General features: G+C 38.1%; 1 protein-coding gene across 7 annotated transcripts in view; it reads right to left on the bottom strand.

The window, feature by feature from the left end:
- Positions 1–1,612: 1,612 nt before the first annotated feature.
- The window catches only part of NINL (ninein like), a 174,726-nt gene continuing 157,043 nt past the window's right edge, over positions 1,613–19,295 (bottom strand). For all 7 annotated transcript variants that reach the window (XM_072634652.1, XM_072634651.1, XM_072634654.1 and 4 more), the window contains 3 exons: positions 15,091–15,303; positions 5,212–5,325; positions 1,613–2,612 (listed from right to left, as the gene is read on the bottom strand). In XM_072634652.1, the coding sequence (XP_072490753.1) occupies positions 2,421–2,612; positions 5,212–5,325; positions 15,091–15,303 (519 nt within the window). In that variant the 3' untranslated portion in view covers positions 1,613–2,420. The remainder of the gene's footprint in view (positions 2,613–5,211; positions 5,326–15,090; positions 15,304–19,295) is intronic.

Raw genomic sequence — 19,295 nt, forward strand, 5'->3', positions numbered from 1 at the left:
AGCCGTCTGTAATAATGCCTTTACAGTCTGCCCAAAAAAACATACATTTTGAGGGGGAATATATAGAGAAGACTCAGAACTATATAGTTTGTTATATGGCAAGAATTCCCAACCTGGGGTTTTGTGAATTTGATTTTTTAAATATTTTGAAAACTGTTTCAATGTAATTGGTTTCCTTTGTGGTCCTATGTATTTTATGTATTTAAAATCATTATTCTGAGGAGTCTAGAGACTTCATTATACTGCCAAAGGGGTAACAAAAAATAAAAAAAGCTTTAGAAATTCCTGGTCTACATTAAAGGACTGCTGAGTTTGGAGTCAGAAAACCTGGGTTCAAATCCCTCCTCTGCCATTGTGTGCCCAAGTTTCCTCATTTTTAAATTGAGGGGCTTTGGAGTAGATAATCTCTAAAGGTCCCTTTTAGCATTTAATGATTCTATTGTCCTAAGTCTATAAAATGCTCACTTCCTAAGTCTGGTTGCTGTAGTTTGACATTTAGGTTCTCAAGTATATACTTTCTACATAGGCTAGACACTAATGCATCCCGTTTTTAGGCAGGACTCTTGGAGAGGCTGAGGGAAAGTAGGTACACATGTGTACTATTGATATTGATCTGAAATTATACCCCCCAAATTACCACATGTGCATATCCTTTGACCCAACTATATCTGTATGCGTAAGCCTATATACTAAGGAAGTCAAAGAGGAAAAATATAAATATTTAATTACAATAATTATAATTGTTCTTTTCATGGTAGCCTGTCAGACAGTTTTAGATCCTCTGAAGATAAGAGGGGTCCTCAGCAATCCGAAAGAGATTGTGCCCAGGAGATGGGCACAAGTTTTACTGACGGACTCACAGCTTTTTTCATGGCAGTCAAGGTGGAAATTAAGGGGGTATTGTCATATTAGAAAATGACTAAAGAAGTGGTACATGAATGAATGGAATATTATGGTACCATAAGAAATAAAAAAATGGACGTTTCCAGAGGAAGCTGGGAAGAATTTTTTCATCTGATGAAAAATGACGTAAGCAGAACTAGAACAATTACACAGTGATAACAATATTATATTGAAAAATAACTTTGAAAGCTTTAGAACACTGATAAACTGCAAGTCCAAAAGAATGGAGATGAAACACCAATCACTTTCTGCCAGGAAGGTAATGAATTTAACATTAAAAGACATTCATTTTCTGATATGACTACTGTGAGATTTGTTTTGCTGGACTATGCTTGGATGTGAGAGCTTTATTTTTCAGGTTAAAAAAAGAAATCAGTGAAATTGTTCATGTGTAAGAAACAGGTATTTGAGGAGATAACGAACTAAATAGCTTGGCCACTATAACCTCCAATCCACTTTCTTAGCATTTCCTGCTTCGGAAATGCTTTCCCAAGTTCAAATCTGGCCTCAGATATTTGCAAGCACTGTAGTGAAGGGCACTTACTCTGTTTGCCTCACTTTCCTCAAGTGTAAAATGAGGATAATAGCACCTACTTCCAGCATTTTTGTGAGGACCAAATGAGATAATATTTGTAAACTGCTTGGCCTGGCACATAATAGACTCTACATAAATACTTGTTATTCTGAAGAGAAAAAAAAAACACAAACATTCAGACACTGACATTTTTAATATTAAAACTTTTCTTATTGCAAATATACCAAAGCAAATACAGAAACTCCATTTATAGCTATACATTTACATAAACCAAATATCCATGGTTTATATACACATTGATATAAAAACTATACAGTTTTTTTACATATGATACAACTTCCAGTGTAAAGACAAAATTCAAGCGGAGAATAGCATCATGACCTGAGCCCTGTGTGCAATATATGCAGTTCCCTTACTATAGGGTAGTTAACTGAAAGAGGGAATTCACAAATAAAGAGTTGCTTGTCATGTAGCGAAGTGAGAGTGCCCTTTATATAGTTTTTACTTGGGTACAAAACTTAAAATTACCTGAGTCAGAAGGAAATAACTATGGAATGATCAGTCTTTCTAAAGACCTGCAACACTTTCTGCTCACCTGGGCCACCAAGACCAAAGGAAAGCCTTTGTTTTAGTGAATCAATATGTTTTAATTGCTTTTCCCTTCCATGCATTTCTCCCTGAAGAAATCACCCTGCTCTCTATCACCCATAAGCAGTTATATTTTGTGGAAAGGCAGATGGGGGAGTTTCCCTGGCAAGTTACCCAGGGTCAGTTGAAGCTGCCAATGAACACATGACCATCTATCCCAGTGATGAGGAACCTGGAACCTCAAGGTCACATGTGGATCCCACCCCTGGATCCCAATATCATCATCCCCATTTGCAAGATGGAGGCACTGTCTGGTTGTTCATAACTAGCAAGATTTTTAGAAATTGACATTCTATAGCCTCTCAAAATGATTTTTTTTTTTTAAGAATAGTTTTTACACAGAGAGAGATGCTGGAGTGATCTTGTTTATTAACTTATTGAGAGCTATAATCTTTTCCTCCAAGACAAAATTCTTTTTCTCAGCACCTTTCTGCTTCTGTTCGGTAATCTGAAGAGCTTTCATTAGGTGAGCATTTTCCACATACAGGTCTTTTAGCAGCAAATCAGATTTTGCATTCTTCGCAAACTAGGAAAAAACAAGCAAAATATATTACTTGATATGATGTTCCACTCTGATCATACATTAGGTACATTTAGCATATGTAATGATAAATGAATGTGCCTAGGAACCCTGTATATCATACTGTGTTCACTTAATAACATACTATGACTATGATCCAGAACTATAAAAAATACTGACCTATGAATGTTTTTATCCTCATTCATAGTAAAAAAACTACACAATATGAAAAAAAATCAGGAAATATGTGATTTTTTTATACGATTTTTTTAAAGATAGCCAATCCATATCAATGAGTATACAAATACCCTTTCTATTTATTTTGAGAATTATTAAATTTACCAGGTAATCTTGCATAGGAAGTAAAATAAAACCAGCAAGTTTTAGTGCTGGCCTGCAATAAAGCCTTATGGCCCTAGGAACACTTCACATTATATCTATTCATTAACCTGTTTTAAATTTATTAAATGCGGAGGACTACAATCCTACTTTAATACCTCAAGGCATGTGGACCACTTATCAAGCCAGAATGGCTTTGAGTTATGGACCTGATCATGGACTGTCATCTCAGGCCCAAATGCATCTGGAGAGGTTTACCATCAGATCAGCCACAAGGTGATGGATTTTTTAGCCAAAGCAACTTTCTGAATATCTGTTAATTCAAGGAAGAGTTGTAATCTGCATATTGGTTGAGTGAGTACCCACATTGACAAAATCACAGATTCTTGAAATAAGAAGGCCTTATAAACTTAATAATTTAAATTTGTTGTTGACAAGATTCAAACACAATTTCTGTTTATAATATCACTACCAATCCCTTATTACTGATCATGTTCAAGGTATGGAGAAACAGATGTTATCATAACACAAGGATTGAAAGCTCATAAAAATACAGACTGCTCTGCATAAAATGTTTCATGAATTGGAATATAGCTTGAAGGATCCTGTAAAAAATGACCTTTTACATTATTAAATGCACAGATGCATTTAATTTGTGCAGAGATGTATCCTCAGCAGTCTCAGCCAAAGGCACCTCCAAACCATCCAAAATAAAGTACCCTTGAGCTATTCACTTCTCTTTGTATCCCCAGTGGAATGTAGAAGCTTAATTTCTGTCATTTAATTGCAAATAATAATAATAAAATGCCTTTCAATTTCTTTTAGAATTCTTTGATTTTCTAAAACATTTATAGTCAACAATATTTTGTTCTTCAGTCATCTTTCAGTGGTGTCCGACTCCTCATATGACCCCATTTGGGATTTTCTTGGCAAAAATATTAGAGTGGTTTGCCATTTCCTTCTTCAACTCGTTTTACATATGAGGAACTGAGGACAAACAGGGTTAAACGTTTTGCCTAGGGTCACACAGCTAGTGAGTGTCTGTGACTAGACATGAACTCACAAATATAAGTCTTCCTGACTCCAGGCCCAGCACTCTCTCCACTGCACCACCTAACTGCACTCCCCCACCCCCCACCATCAATACCATACCATGTTGCATTTGACTGCATTGTGTTTTGTTCTTGTTTTATATAGGGATATCTTGTGTCCTAAACTATGTCCTAAACTTGTTAAACACAAGGACTGTGCCTTCTTTTGAATTTCCTGCTGTGCCTAGGGCACAGTACTGGGCACTCAATAGGAGCCAGATTACTCAGTACTTACTAACTTGACTTGGTTTTCATTAATTAGATAGAGGCTTTTCTATTTCTTATTTAAAGGTATTTGGACATTCTAGAAAATGTTCAATAAATCTTACTCTCCCTCCTATGTGGTCAAAGTAAATGACCATCCATGGATTGTACTTCTCCAGCTATTCCCAGGTTAGAAATCGGTCCTGTCTGAACTACATTTAAAATTCTGTCAACATTCATTGGGGTCAGTGGTAGGATGTATATATCTTTCTTAAAAGATAATTTTATTTTTCAAGTCTTATTTCCTTGCCAGAAAACAGCATGGCATAGAGAATAGACCTTTTGTCTTATAATCAGGAATGTCCAGGTCCTAAGTCTGGTATTTATTGTGATGGGGCACCCACTTGCAAGTCACTTAACCTTTGCATCCCTCCAGCAGTTCCCTAAATCACAGACTAGATGAATTGGGATTGGGATCTGCAATGGTGGACATACTTCCTATACAAGGGGTTTCCCATGCTAATAAATCAGAGATGCTATGCATATTTATATATATCTTTTTGATACCAACTAACAAGTGTTTAGCCACAGAACTCTAACATTCTTAGAGCTAGAATGGACTTCTTAAGATATCATTTCTTGTCATTTTGTAAATAAGAACAGTATGACTCTAAGAGTTGAAATTTCTTGCTCACACTTTGGATCCAGATCTCCTGATTTCCCAACCCTCGCTCTTTTCTCATAGTTCATATTGAGTGTCTAGGATACACATGCTGGAGGAGAAAATGAGCCACATTTAAACCAGTCCCTAGCTACCAAGAAGTATTCTCTAGCATAGTCCCAGGCTTAGCATGGCTCTGCATTGTGTGCTAGCTAGCCCCAAAGGAGTTGAAGAACATATCTATCATTCGAAAAAATATTCAGACAAAAAGGAAGCCAACACAGAAATGGTTAAAGCTGGCATCACTTACTTGTTCTTTCAGCTGTTCCACTTTTTCCTGCAACAGTATTTCCATGTTTTTCAAATTCATTTCCACTTCTTCCACCCTCTCTTCCATTTTTTTAAGCCGTTCTTCATGCTGTTCCTGTCAGAAGTTTGCAAATCACCATTTTAAATTCATAGTAGAATGTCATTCCTTGTACACTTCAATACAAAGCAAATCTTGAATATCTGAGATATATATATATATATATATATATATATATGAATATACGTTTGAAAGTATATGCAGTAATGCTTTAGAAAGATGTTGAAATGCTGACATTTTAAAATAACAGAGTGGGCCAAAATGCCATGAAAGTATTTCCTTTTGAAAGGAGGGAGGCTGATAGGTGGCATCGTGAACAGAGGGCTGGACGCGGAGTCAGGAAGAACTAAGTTCAAATTTAGCCCCAGACACTAGCTGTGTGACCCTGGCAATTCACATAACCTCTGTCTTCCTCAATTTTTTCAACTCTAAAACAAAGATAATAATAGCCCTTGTTGTGTGGATCAAATGATATAATTATAAAACTCTTAGCACAGTGCCTGACACACAATAGGTACCATCTAAATGTTAGCTTTTTTTTCCCCAAGAATCAGAGACAGATCACCTGGTCTATTATTAAGAGAATAATTCAGGGTTAGAAGGTAAAATAAACCTAAGATTTTTATAATGAATGTTTATTTATTTATTTAACTTTTAACATTCATTTCCACAAAATTTTGGGTTCCAAATTTTCTCCCCATTTCTCCCCTCCCCCCACCCCAAAACACCAAGCATTCTAATTGCCACTATCACCAATCTGCCCTCTCTTCTAACATCCCTCCCTTCCCTTATCCCCATCTTCTCTTTTGTCCTGTAGGGCCAGATAACTTTCTATACCCCATTACCTGTATTTCTTATTTCCTAGTAGCAAGAACAGTACTCAACAGTTGTTCCTAAAACTTTGAGTTCCAACTTCTCTTCAGCCCTCCCTCCCCACCCATTCCCTTTGGGAAGGCAAGCAATTCAATACAGGCCATATCTGTGTGATTTTGCAAATGACTTCCATGATAGTCGTGTTGTGTAAGACTAATTATAATTCCCTCCATCCTATCCTGCCCCCCACTGCTTCTATTCTCTCTTTTGATCCTGTCCCTCCCCAAGAGTGTTGACTTCAAATTACTCCCTCCTCCCATTGCCCTCCCTTCCATCATCCCCCCCACCCTGCTTATCCCCCTCTTCCCCACTTTCCTGTATTGTAAGATAGGTTTTCATACCAAAATGAGCGTGCATTTTATTCCTTCCTTTAGTGGAATGTGATGAGAGTAAACTTCATGTTTTTCTCTCACCTCCCCTCTTTTTCCCTCCACTAAAAAGTCTTTTGCCTGCCTCTTTTATGAGAGATAATTTGCCCCATTCCATTTCTCCCTTTCTCCTCCCAATATATTTCTCTCTCACCCTGTAATTTCATTTTTTTAAGATATGATCCCATCCTATTCAATTCACTCTGTGCTCTTTGTCTCTGTTTGTGTGCGTGTGTGTGTGTGTGTGTGTGTGTGTGTGTGTGTGTGTGTGTGTAATCCCACCAACTACTCAGATACTGAAAAGTTTCAAGAGTTACAGATATTGTCTTTCCATGTAGGGATGTAAACAGTTCAACTTTAATAAGTCCCTTATGACTTCTCTTTGCTTTTTACCCTTTCATGCTTCTCTTGATTCTTGTGTTTGAAAACTGAAATTTTCTTTTTAGCTCTGGTCTCTTCATCAAGAATGCTTGAAAGTCCTCTATTTCATTGAAAAACCATTTTTTGCCCTGAAGTATTATACTCAGTTTTGCTGGGTAGATGATTCTTGGTTTTAGTCCTAGTTCCTTTGACTTCTGGAATATGATATTCCATGCCCTTCGATCCCTTAATGTAGAAGCTGCTAGATCTTGTGTTATCCTGATTGCATTTCCAGAATACTTGAATTGTTTCTTTCTAGATGCTTGCAATATTTTCTCCTTGACCTGGGGACTCTGGAATTTGGCCACAATGTTCCTAGGAGTTTCTCTTTTTGGATCTCTTTCAGGAGGTGATCAGTGGATTCTTTCAATATTTATTTTGCCCTCGGGTTCTAGAATATCAGGGCAGTTTTCCTTGATAATTTCATGAAAGATGATGTCTAGGCTCTTTTTTTGATGATGGCTTTCAGGGAGTCCCATAATTTTTAAATTGTCAGTTGTTTTTCCAGGTCAGTTGTTTTTCCAATGAGATATTTCACATTATCTTCCATTTTTTCATTCTTTTGGTTTTGTTTTGTGCTTTCTTGGTTTCTCATAAAGTCATTAGCCTCCATCTGTTCCATTCTAATTTTGAAAGAACTATTTTCTTCAGTGAGTTTTTGAACCTCCTTTTCCATTTGGTTAATTCTGCTTTGTAAAGCATTCTTCTCCTCATTGGCTTTTTGAACCTCTTTTGCCAATTGAGTTAGCCTATTGTTCAAGGTGTTATTTTCTTCAGCATTTTTTTGGGTCTCCTTTAGCAAGCTGTTGACCTGCCTTTCATGCTTTTCTTGCATCTCTCTCATTTCTCTTCCCAGTTTTTCCTCCACCTCTCTAACTTGATTTTCAAAATCCTTTTTGAGCTCTTCCATGGCCTGAGCCCACAGAATATTTAGTCTGGATGTTTGGGATACAGAGGCCTTGACTTCTATGTCTTTGCCTGATGGTAAGCATTGTTCTTCCTCATCAGAAGGGAAGGGAGGAGATGCCTGTTCACCAAGAGAGTAACCTTCTATGGTCTTATTTTTTTTCCCCTTTTCTGGGCATTTTCCCAGCCAGATACTTGACTTCTGAGTTTCCTTTCCACACCCACTTAGCCTCCAGTTCTGCCCAGCTAGTGCTTGGGATCTGAGATTCAAATGCTGCTTCCCAGCCTCAAGGCTTTTGGCAGGGGCAGGGCTGCTCTTCAGTGTGAGATTAAGTTCAGGTGCTCAGGTTGGGGCACGGCCGCCACACGGGGCTTATTTCCCTCAGGGGGTTTATGTGAAGACCTTCAACAATGGATACGAGCTCCTGTCTGCTTTGGGAGCCCCTGTCTGCTGCTGCCTCCCGAGGAGGCCTGAGTTATGGAGACACCCTACTCCCCTCTCGGCAAGCTGAAAAGACCCTCTCACTGACCTTTGGCACCTGTGGGTGGAAGGACCTGTGAGGCTGCTGGAGATTCTGTCCCTGAAGCCTGCTCAGATCTGCTCCTCTCGGTGCCGCACAGCCAAGTCAGGGCTGGGCTGTGCTCTGGGTCTGGTGTGCGATGGACCTTTTGGGTCAGTTTTTCAGGTCTTTCTGGAAGAGAAATCTCCTCTGCTTTGTTGTTCTGTGGCTTCTGCTGCTCCAGAATTTGTTGGGAGTTCTCCTTTATGAGCTGTGGGTTCAGAGCTAGCATATGAGTATCTTTCTACTCCACCATCTTGGCTCCATGAATGTTTTTTAAGTGATAGAATTTCCCTTTGGAGACTAAAAACCCAGGAGGTTTTCCAGTCAAGTTTTCTTTACATTTAGTCAATCCTATTCCAATGCTGTGTGACCTAGGACAATTCACTAAATCTCTTAGTGCTCTAGGCAACTTTTTAAGATGATAAGTTGAAGACAAAGTGGAAATGTACATTGGTAGAAGGATTTTCTCAGTCGGGAGTTCCCTTTAATGACAGTTCCAGTCTCTATCTCCATTCCATTGTTTACCTATAATTATCTGTAGCCTACTAGTTGTTACATTATTCTTTCTCTTTGTAATTTATGCTTCCTAAAGAATACTACCTATATTTCAAGATCTCAAATCTCTCTTTCATGAAGTTTTCCAAAATTTCTGAGTCAGACTCCTATGATCTCTACCTCCTCTAAATTCCTGACAGTATTTATTGTGTGTACCATTCATTTCACAAGCATGTAATGCCCTGAAATATTTCTTGTATTTTATTTAATTGCTATTTATTGCTAACTATTACTTAGCACATGCCTATGTCTAAAAGGAAGGAGGGAATAGTTTTCCTTTACTGTCTGCCCTGGTCACACCACATCCATGTCCTCAATTCTGGCTATATTTCAGAAAGAAGTTTGAGAAGCTGATGTGTACCAGAGAAGGCAACTATCATGGTAAGGGGACTCAAGGAAGTGCCGTACAAGGATTTACTCAAAGACTTTTTTAGCCTGGAGAAAAGACAACTCAGTGGGAGTTGTCTCCCACAATGACTGTGGGAAGGTGAGACTGGAATGACTGCTCTCTTCAAATATTTTACAGAGATATCATGTAGAATTGACTTGTCCTACTTGGCCCCAGAGAGCAAAACCATGATAGAAGCTGCAATTAGACACCTTTCAGCTAAATGGAATGAAAGCATCCTTAAATGAGTCGGACTCCTTTCAGAGGTTGTGGGCGGCCCCTCATTGGAGCTTTTATCTGGGATGTTTTAGAAGATACTCCTATTCAGGTACGGGTTGCACTAGAAACTTTGAGATTATGTGATCTGTCCTACAAATTCCATCTCTGCTCCATTCATCCCTTTGGGAGCTCTTTTCTTGATTCTAGAATTTGCCTATATCTTTTGGGGACTGACATGCTTCAAAGTAAATGGAATTTCCAAGGGCAGTTCAAGTAATCCTACTCAGGGCCTTCTCTTCCTAATATATACATAATTTAGTTGCACCTGTTTCTATTTGAGTTTGCCTCCTGGGAGAGATTGACTGCTGTAACACACTGTAAACCCATGTTCAATACTCTATTGACCAATTCTCTGTCAGCACATGATCATTAATCATCTTCTGAGTTTCCGATCATTACCTCCATTGGCATTAAATCTGTCACGTTCTGTTTTCTACTTTCATCAAAAAGAGTACTACTTCTTATTTTTAGACTGACTACAGTTTCTTACACTAGCATGTGGGCTACCTTCCGCTATTCATGTTAGTTTTGGGAGAAGAGTTTAATAAATGTGGGGAAACAACTCATCAATAATTTTATAGCTTCAGAAAGTTGCCTATAATGTGAGATGTTAAGTGATGTATCCAAAGTCCCACAGTCAAGTACTTTGAGGCAAGACTTGAACCCAGATCTTTTTGACTCTGTTACCTATTCTGACATCCCTCAAGAATAATTTAAAAAATATTCAATGAAATCAAGCCAAAGATAATCCACAATGAGACAGACTTCCAACTAGATATGTTGTCATTCATAATGTCTCTTCCTCTGAATACCATTTAAAAAAAACCTAAATCTCAATCATTGTTCTTATACCACTATAATTTTGCCAAACATATTTTAAGTTATGATTCCACAAGAATCTTTTGTCATCACTGCTTTTAACTAGGGCACCATCTACACACATGCTTTTGTGCCCTTCACCCATTCTAATTTTTTTCAAGAAATTTTGAACCTATAAAACTACTGATAGCATTTGATTCTATAAGCATTTAGAAAATTTATAGATTGTTTTTCTTGAAAACTGACACTGGACTAGAGAATCCCTGGTATAGTGAATGAAGCATTAGATTTGGAGTCAGGAAGACCTGAATTCACATCCCAGCTCAGACACTTACTAAATATACGATCTTGGGCAAGTCCCTTAGCCACTTTTTGCCTCATTTACTTTCCAACTATAAACCTATGATCCTATGACTAAAAAGTATGGTCATTTCTCAAACCACTCTGTCTCATGTTTCAAAAGTATTATTTCAGTCAGTAAAGACCTGTGGTTCCACCAATTGTGGTTACAGGTTGCAACTCCCCCATATCTTGGGAGATCATTTTCACTCGTGCTTGCAATCAAAAAAATTCTCACCTAAAGCTGACTTCAGGACAGTGAGTGTTTTTGCACTTAGGCAGACAGATTCTTAGACAGCAGATACACAGTTCATCCCTGTACCTATATCTGAAGACTTTAGCGGGAGCACGGAATAGTGGCTAAAGCACTAGACTTAACATTAGGAAGACCTGGGATGAATTCCTGCCTTTGATACTATGTCAGCTTTGTCAACCCATTTAATTTCCTCACTTGCAAAATTAAGATAGAAATATCTGTAGCATTTATCTCAGAGGCTTGTTGTAAGGATCAAGTTAAATAATCTACATAAATTGTCTTACACATTTTGAATTACTACGTAACTAGCAGTTATCACTATCATTAGCATTATAAGGAGGCACCAAATTGATATTTTAGGGCAGAGGTGTCGAACATGAGAACTACCTTTGGCCCACAACACTCCTGAGTTCTGGCTGAACCAGATTAAAATATAATTGGGGATTATTTAACAAAATGAGTGTGTTCGTCCTTCGTTGCTGAAGAAGACCATGCCATCAGAGAAATGATGACATGACTTGCACTTGACTTTGTTTTGAGTGAGGGAGGGCTGTGCAGGTCACCAGCCTCACTTCCTCTCCAGAGCCATCTGAATCCAGTGACCAGATGTTCATCAGGATGACTAGAGAAGACCCAGGATGAGGCAATTGGGGTTAAGTGACTTGCCCAAGGTCACACAGCTAGTGAGTGTCAAATGTCTGAGGTGAGATTTGAACTCAGGTCCTCCTGACTCCTGCACTGGTGGTCTATCCACTGCACCACCTAGCTGACCCAACAAAGTAAGTAAAAATAAAATGAAATATAGACAACATTGATATATATGGTCAATATGTAGTCGGCAGACATCCTAATATATAGTTTAGTTGCTCTGTTATGATTAGAGTTCGACATCACAGTTTTGGAGGAAGGCATTCAAAACCAGTATTGCTTTTTTTTTTTTTTAATGAATTTTCAACACTACTCTTTCAGTCAAAAACCTTCAGTAGCTCCCCACTGCCTAGTGAGTAAAATCCAAGGTGAGCTTCCATGACCCTTCACAATGTACTACAAACCTCCATTTCCAATTCCATCTCATACTGTTCTCTCCATACATCCCATGCCCTTGTCTACTTCACAGTTTATAATTCCCTGGCTACTCTTTGACCTTTCTGGGCTCTGGGCCTTTGCTCAAACTTTGCATTTTGCTCGTCATGCTCTCTTCCACCATTTGTATCCATTCCAATCCTACCCCATTCTTCAAGATCTTGCTCAAGTGCCCCATCCTCTATGAAGCCTCTTTGGTACCTCAGCCACAGGAACCTTTCCATTGTGTGATCTTTTTGCACATCGTCACATTACATGGCATCATAATTATAGAGGCAACATGAAATAGGGGAAATAGAGCTGTGCTTTAGGTATGGAAGATTTGGCTTCAGATATTATCTCTGACATGAGCTATAGAAACCTAGGTAAGTCACTCAACCCCTACGTGACTTAGGCAACTCCCACAGGCTTATCTTCTAAGTCATAAATGTTTATGATCTGCGATCTGTGTTAATGGAAGGAATCCCAATACTGGCTGATAAAAATCACAGACCCTAGAGTATTTTATCTCCTAAATTGTAAGCTGCTTATAGGCAGAAGCCACGTCTTATTAATTTTGTCACAAAGAAACTACTGTAACGCTTTGCAAACATATGATCCCTTAACAGTATGTGTTTGCAGGATGAATGAATGTTGAATGCGTGAACATCTCTTCAGTTATCTATTATTTGTCCTCCAAATACATGTACAAAATTAAATATCCCAGAATAACAGCCTAGATAAACCTGCACCTTCATATTTTCTAAGTATTCCCTTATCTGCTTTTTTGCCAATAGCTATTTTGGCATGGTCTTTATAACTTCCGAATTGTCTAAATTTCTGTCTTTCATTTTCTTATTAAAGATAGATTTTAAAAAGGAGTTCAATATCTTACACATTTCAGAGTTATTTATAATTTAATTTCCTGTTTCAATGATTAGCAAATGTTTTCTTCTATTAACTTTGGCCTCACAAGGTTTAAGGAGAAAATAAATTTTTCTTTGCTCAGGATAACTATTTTATCCTGCTCTTTTCTTTGCAAGCCTCCATTACTTGGTGCAAGAGATAAGTTCAATTGGTTTTGTTGCCCACTTCTCTACTTCCAATGTACACATTCCTTTCCTGGCACATATGTTCTGTAAGTATAAGATGTGGCTCATGCCTGATGGGTTCATCTACTTCATTCTCTCCATTATAGGTCAGCTCATGTACCTGGTTTTTAAACTGCTTGAGATTACATAGCCTTCCTTGTCTTCCTTTTTGAATACAAAATCCAATTTTTGTATTTAGAAAATTCTTTTTTTTTACACTAACCCAAATCTAACATCTTGCAGCTTTAGAACATTCCTGTCACATCCAAAACACAAATGCAAAAACTTTAGATACTGCTTCTCCCTTTGTTTTATCACCTTGAGACAAAGTGAAAGGAGAGCGAAAAAGAGGGAAATTTAATTTCGATACCACTGACACGCCCCAGTACCACCTCAACATTCTACCCCATCTGGAATCCTCAACCTCAATAGAAAGTGACATAACACATAGTCTTAGGATATTTGAACATTTACTAAAACCTTTAGCAAATGGATGGAACAAAGATTCAGCTTCGAGTTTCTCTGAGGCCCCATTTGAGCAGATAGGAAATTCTGAATACAGCTCAAATATAATAATTTGTAGTTATGTTCTTTTCACTAGGTCACCCCCAAAAAATACCCCCAGAAAATCCAACATTTTTAGGAAAGCACTCAGAAATCAATCCAATCATGGGTTGGAATTCTAAATACCATTAAAAATCCATCTCTCAAATTAAGAGAATTTCTTTTAATCACACTATTTCTATAGATGTCTTCTCTCCCTTTATCTCTCCCTTTCCTTCTATTTCCCTCTCTGTCTCTGTCTGCCTCTGTATCTCTCTTTATACACATTTTCAAGTTAATTTTAATTGGTTCTACTTTACTTATGGCACCATCAATGCCTTTGTCTGAATTTGTGGCTATTTCCTTTCTAGGGATCATTCTTGTTACTTGACTTTTTCATTGAAATAACCATGTCTTTCCCCCATTTTTTTTCTCTTTCCTCATTCATCTCAGATTTCTAAGTCCTGCTTTATTCCTAATTTCCAGTAGGAATAAAATCTCATTCTGCTATTGTGTCTGCTTGGGTGTGTAACCTTTGTTATAGTAGCTGGTCTCTGACATCCTTTCCCATTTCTGGAGATCCCTGAGATACAGACATCCACATTAAAAAGCAGTGACCAACTTTCTCTTCTTACTTCGTAACTGTTCACACTTATATAGCATATATATTTATATAGTTTTCCAGCCCCACAGCCCAGTAGTATTCATTCTGATTTGTGACAGATTTTAATAGCTCACAACATTGATTTTGAATATGAGAATTCAGAGACAAAGAATAAATTGGTAAAAAAAAAAACACTTTGTGAGACAAAGATTCCTAAAGATTTTGTTTATTTTTAAAAAGAAGGGAAGGCATTAGGAATATGTTGTGTTTTTCATAAAGCTTCATGGGAATTCATGTGCAAATTAATCACAATTCTTCTCATCCCCTCTACTGGAGATGTCTAATTTAAAAGTATCTTGGTTTTGAAAAAAAAATAAACCATGACTTTTAGTGGACTGGCTGCCCAGATGTAAGCAGTTACCTCCTAAGCTTGCCTGTTCTTTGAATGGCCTTTAGAGAGAAAAGCCAACACTGATTAATTTTTAGTAATGAGGCCTTAGGGGAATGAACAAACATGGGTAAGCCTGGCTATAATAATTTCCATTTCATTTGGTTTAGAGAGTCACCAAAACAAAACAAAACATGTTTTGGGGAAAATTCTAATGTGGGTTTATTTTTCTGAATTACTGAACAATAAGCCAAAATATACCTTCCATTATTAGCAAAATGGCTCTCAGATGGACGTCTTGAAATGTGTTCCAGAAGTAAGCCCCAGAATCCTGAATATAACACCTCACATCAGCATTCCCTGCTTACCTTCTGGCTTGCCAGTTGTCTACTCGCCTGCTCTGTGTGGAATTTAAAATCCTCCCGGAGATGCTGAACCATCTGTTGTTCTTCTGCCAATGCATTCTGTAACTCAGTCACATAATCCTGAGGCACCAACTGGCACATCTGCTCCTTTACTTGAAGCATCTCCTCTGTGTGTTGGGACTGTGCCAGCTTCAACCTTGTCTTGGCTTCTAGTAACTGTATCCCAATAGGAAAGGCACAACAGTTACAAAAAAGTTGCTGAAAATTGCAGTCATTAGCAGATACAATAGAAAAGTGGGCTTCAGTAGGCTAGGGAAGTATAGGATGATAGTTAGCAACACCAAAGTATAGGAAACATCTAACCGCAAAAAGGGGAAGATATGCTCATAATTCTTTTTGGTCTTAGAATAATAATAATTCACATTTATATTACACTTTAAAATTTACAAATGTTCCAACAACCCACTAATAACATTATTTTTAAAAAACTGGCAGCCATCACCCAGAACTCCTCAATAACCACATCTTGGCCTACCTACAGAACAAAAAATTACGTTCATAATTTATCCTGAAGTACTGCAGGATGCTAAAGCATTCTAAACTATCAATGAAGGCTTAAGCTAAGGTCAATAGACTTTTTGCTTTAAGTATTTCATTGTTCTCTAAAAACTGGGGCAGCTAGATGGCACAGTGAACAGAGCACTAGGCTTAGATTCAAGAAGATAGGAGTTCAAATCTGTCCCAGACACAGATAGCTGTGTGACCTTGGGCAAGTCACTTAACCTGTTTGCTTCAGTTTCTTAAGCTCTGAAATGAAATAATGATATAAATATCATTTATATTTGTATAAATATTGTTGCTGTTCAGTCGTATCTGACTCTTTGTGACTCCGTTTGGGGTTCCTTGGCAGAGATACTGGAGTGTTCGCCATTCTTTCTGCAGCTCATTTTACAGACGTGGAACTGAGGCAAACAGGGTTAAGTGCCTTGTCCAGAGTCACATAGCTAGGAAGAGTCTGAGGTCGGATTCGAACTTAGGAAGATGAGTCTTCCTGACTCCAGGCCTGGCACTCTCTCCATGGTGCCACCTAGTTTCCCATTTGTATAAATATAAAAACATAAATTATATATAAAAATATGTAAATAAACATAAAAGATAAATATAGAAATACAAATAATTATAGCACCTACCTCCCAGGGTTGTTGTGAGGATAAAATGAGGTAATAATTGTAAACCACTGAGCACAGTGCTGCCACGCAGCAGGCACTATATACATGTGAGCTATTATTATTATACCAGGTACGGTTGTTATATATTAGTTTGATGAACCAGAACCCTGGGCTAGTTTTTATGTCCCAAACATGGCAGATAACACATAATTCATTTTATTATCATTCACAACATCACCATGAAATGAAATAAAGCTTCTGTCTTGATTACGCAAACTGAGAGGAACCAAAATGAAAAGATGAGCTCTCATGTGGAAACTCCAGAAAATGACTTTAGAGAGGATGCTACTGCTGCATTCAATTTCTATCCTTAAGGCCACAACCTCTAATTAGTATTGATTAAATACCTCCAGCACCATGCAAAGCACCAGCCACGTCTCTACTACCAAGAACTTCCCCCGTACTGTGCGGACACTGGCAGCTTCTCCTCAGAACAAAGGCAGCTATCGGCTTCCATAACTGGGAAATTTTTAGCAACACATGGATATAGGACACCAAAAATTTTCAAGTCTTCTTCAAGAGAAATAGCAGCTGGCATGACAGTTCCAAGGCCTCAACTGCCTTCTAGTCTCAGAGCCCCTTCAAATCTTTTGCTCATACTTTAATCCCCTTTTACTAGCAGGAGGTACCTGGGGCTTGGTTATAATGGTGACAATCATGACCCTAGCCTTGTAGTGGAGAGGGGGGAGGCTATAGATGCAGAAGACATCTATTTCCAATTACAACCATTACAATCATGTGTTTTGATTGATCATACTTTTCTTAAAAGAGCCTTTTATTTTATTGGGTGGGGGAAATGGGAGGATAATGACAGTGATTAAATGAAAAAGGGAAGAAAGGAAAGCAAGGTGTGTCAATGAAACATTTTGGAGACAGAGAAAAGCAGAGCAATGCTGGTACTACCATACTGAATTTAACTTATAAGGAACAAGCTGTAGAAAGTGGATTTGCAGTTCATATAACATCCCCATTTGCCAGTCTTCTTTGTGTATGGGAATTTTTGTGTTTGTTGGTGACTTTCCAGTTCATAATAAAAAAAATTTATATAAAAGAATACAATGGTCACCTCTGATGGTTTTGACCTTCCTTGCTTTTCCTCTAGAGCCAGGATGGTAAAGGGACCCAATCTAGGTCTCCTCTCGTTAACAAGTCAGACATTTGTACTAAATGTCACTTCTGAAAAGAATCCCTGACAGGTAGCCTGAAGTGACCCCTCATTAGAAAAGGTAATAGAGGACAGTCACTATTCTAGAATATACTTTTTCAATTTTCCTCCTAACCCTTCCTTCTTATTTTCTCCTTGAGAAAAGTGGTTTACTAAGCCAATTCTTAAGGGTGCTCCTTGACTACCACATGATGGAGGAAGTAAATTCCTAGTATGGTTTCATTATCTCACAGATCCAGGGAAATGAAATCCTCTTTTCACCCTCTGGGTCCCATGGGGGCATCGCCATTTGTTTACTTCCTCATAATTTAGCCTAGATAGCTGGCTACTTCTCCTTTAAAGGATTATGTAAACTTAGAAAGCAAACTCCTTGAAGGCAGGGTCATTTCACTTGTGTCTGTACATCACCAATAGTCAGCACAGATATAGTAAGCACTTAATACATTCCTGATTGATTACCATAATTTTCCTCTACCTGACTGCCACACACTAAATGCCAGAATCTCAAAGCAAAAAGCACCTAAAACACTTAGTTAAACACTGGTCACATCTTTCTGGGGAGGGACCAGTATTAAGCTCCAACAGCCCCGGATTTTCAGTCATTTTATCTCCATTAGTGCCTCTAATTTGTTCTTCATTTTCACCCTATTTCCTTTGGATATTCTTTCATTTTGGGCTTATGCAAGTGTAAAAAATAGTAACAAAATATAACAACATTATAACAATAACAAAAATAACTTCCCTCCTATAGAATACTCTAAAGAGGCAGCTACATAGCAAAGTGGATACAGTGCTGGGCCTAAAGTCAGGAAGACTCGTTTTCATGAGTTCAAATCTGAACTCGGACACTTAACTAGCTGTGTGACCCTGGACAAGTCACTTAACCCTATTTGTCTCAGCTTCCTTATCTGTAAAATCAGCTGGAGAAGAATATGGCAAACTATTCCAGTGTCTTTGCCAAGAAAACTCCAAATGGGGTCACAAAGAGTCAGATACAACTGAAAGGACTCATCAACAAAACAGAATAATCACATTCTTTTTCATTTGTCCCCAAAACAAATGAGTCTGCATTTCCCAAAAGAGATATTGTTTTGGTTCTTTCTTGTCCACTTGTTTATTTTACAAAAACCTCATGTAATTTTTCTTTTCTGTAGTTTAGGATCATCATCAAATTTTACCAACATACTTCAAATCAGAAAAGAATCAGTTTATGTTGTTGCAAGACTTAGGCAAGAATTAAGGGGGAATTTTCTGACTGTGAGATTTAATAGAATGAATTCTTTGAGACACATTATGAAAATGTCCATGTCTGAGAAAGTAAAAATAGTGTAGTCAGTCTGAGATGGCTTAGTTATGGTTCCTCCTTGATGTGTAGGTAAGGCTCCCCCTTAAAGTGGAGGCACCTAAAAATCAGAGAGTGGATGACTTTTTGCTAGGGTTAAGAGGTGTGTGTGTGTGTGTGTGTGTGTGTGTGTGTGTGTGTGTGTGTGTGTGTGTGTGTGTGTGTGTGTGTGTGTGTGTGTGTGTGTGTGTGTGTGTGTGTGTGTGTGTGTGTGTGTGTCTCTCTCCCTCTGAAGTTTGAATTCAGTCAAAGGGCTGCAGTTGAGTACCACAAGGGCAATGGCGCAGGTTCCCCCACCTCAGTCTACTCTAACCTATGCCTGAAGAGTGATGCTGTTTAACAATATCCTTTATACCTGCTCATCTGGCCTTTGCTGGCCCCCAGTACTGGAGAACTCACTACTCTAGGCAGCCCATTCCATTTTTGTACAATTGTAATGGTTATATATTAAGAGCTGAAGCTCTACAGCTAT

The sequence above is a fragment of the Notamacropus eugenii genome, chromosome 1 (assembly GCF_028372415.1).
Source record: "Notamacropus eugenii isolate mMacEug1 chromosome 1, mMacEug1.pri_v2, whole genome shotgun sequence".
Classification (NCBI taxonomy): Eukaryota; Metazoa; Chordata; class Mammalia; order Diprotodontia; family Macropodidae; genus Notamacropus; species Notamacropus eugenii.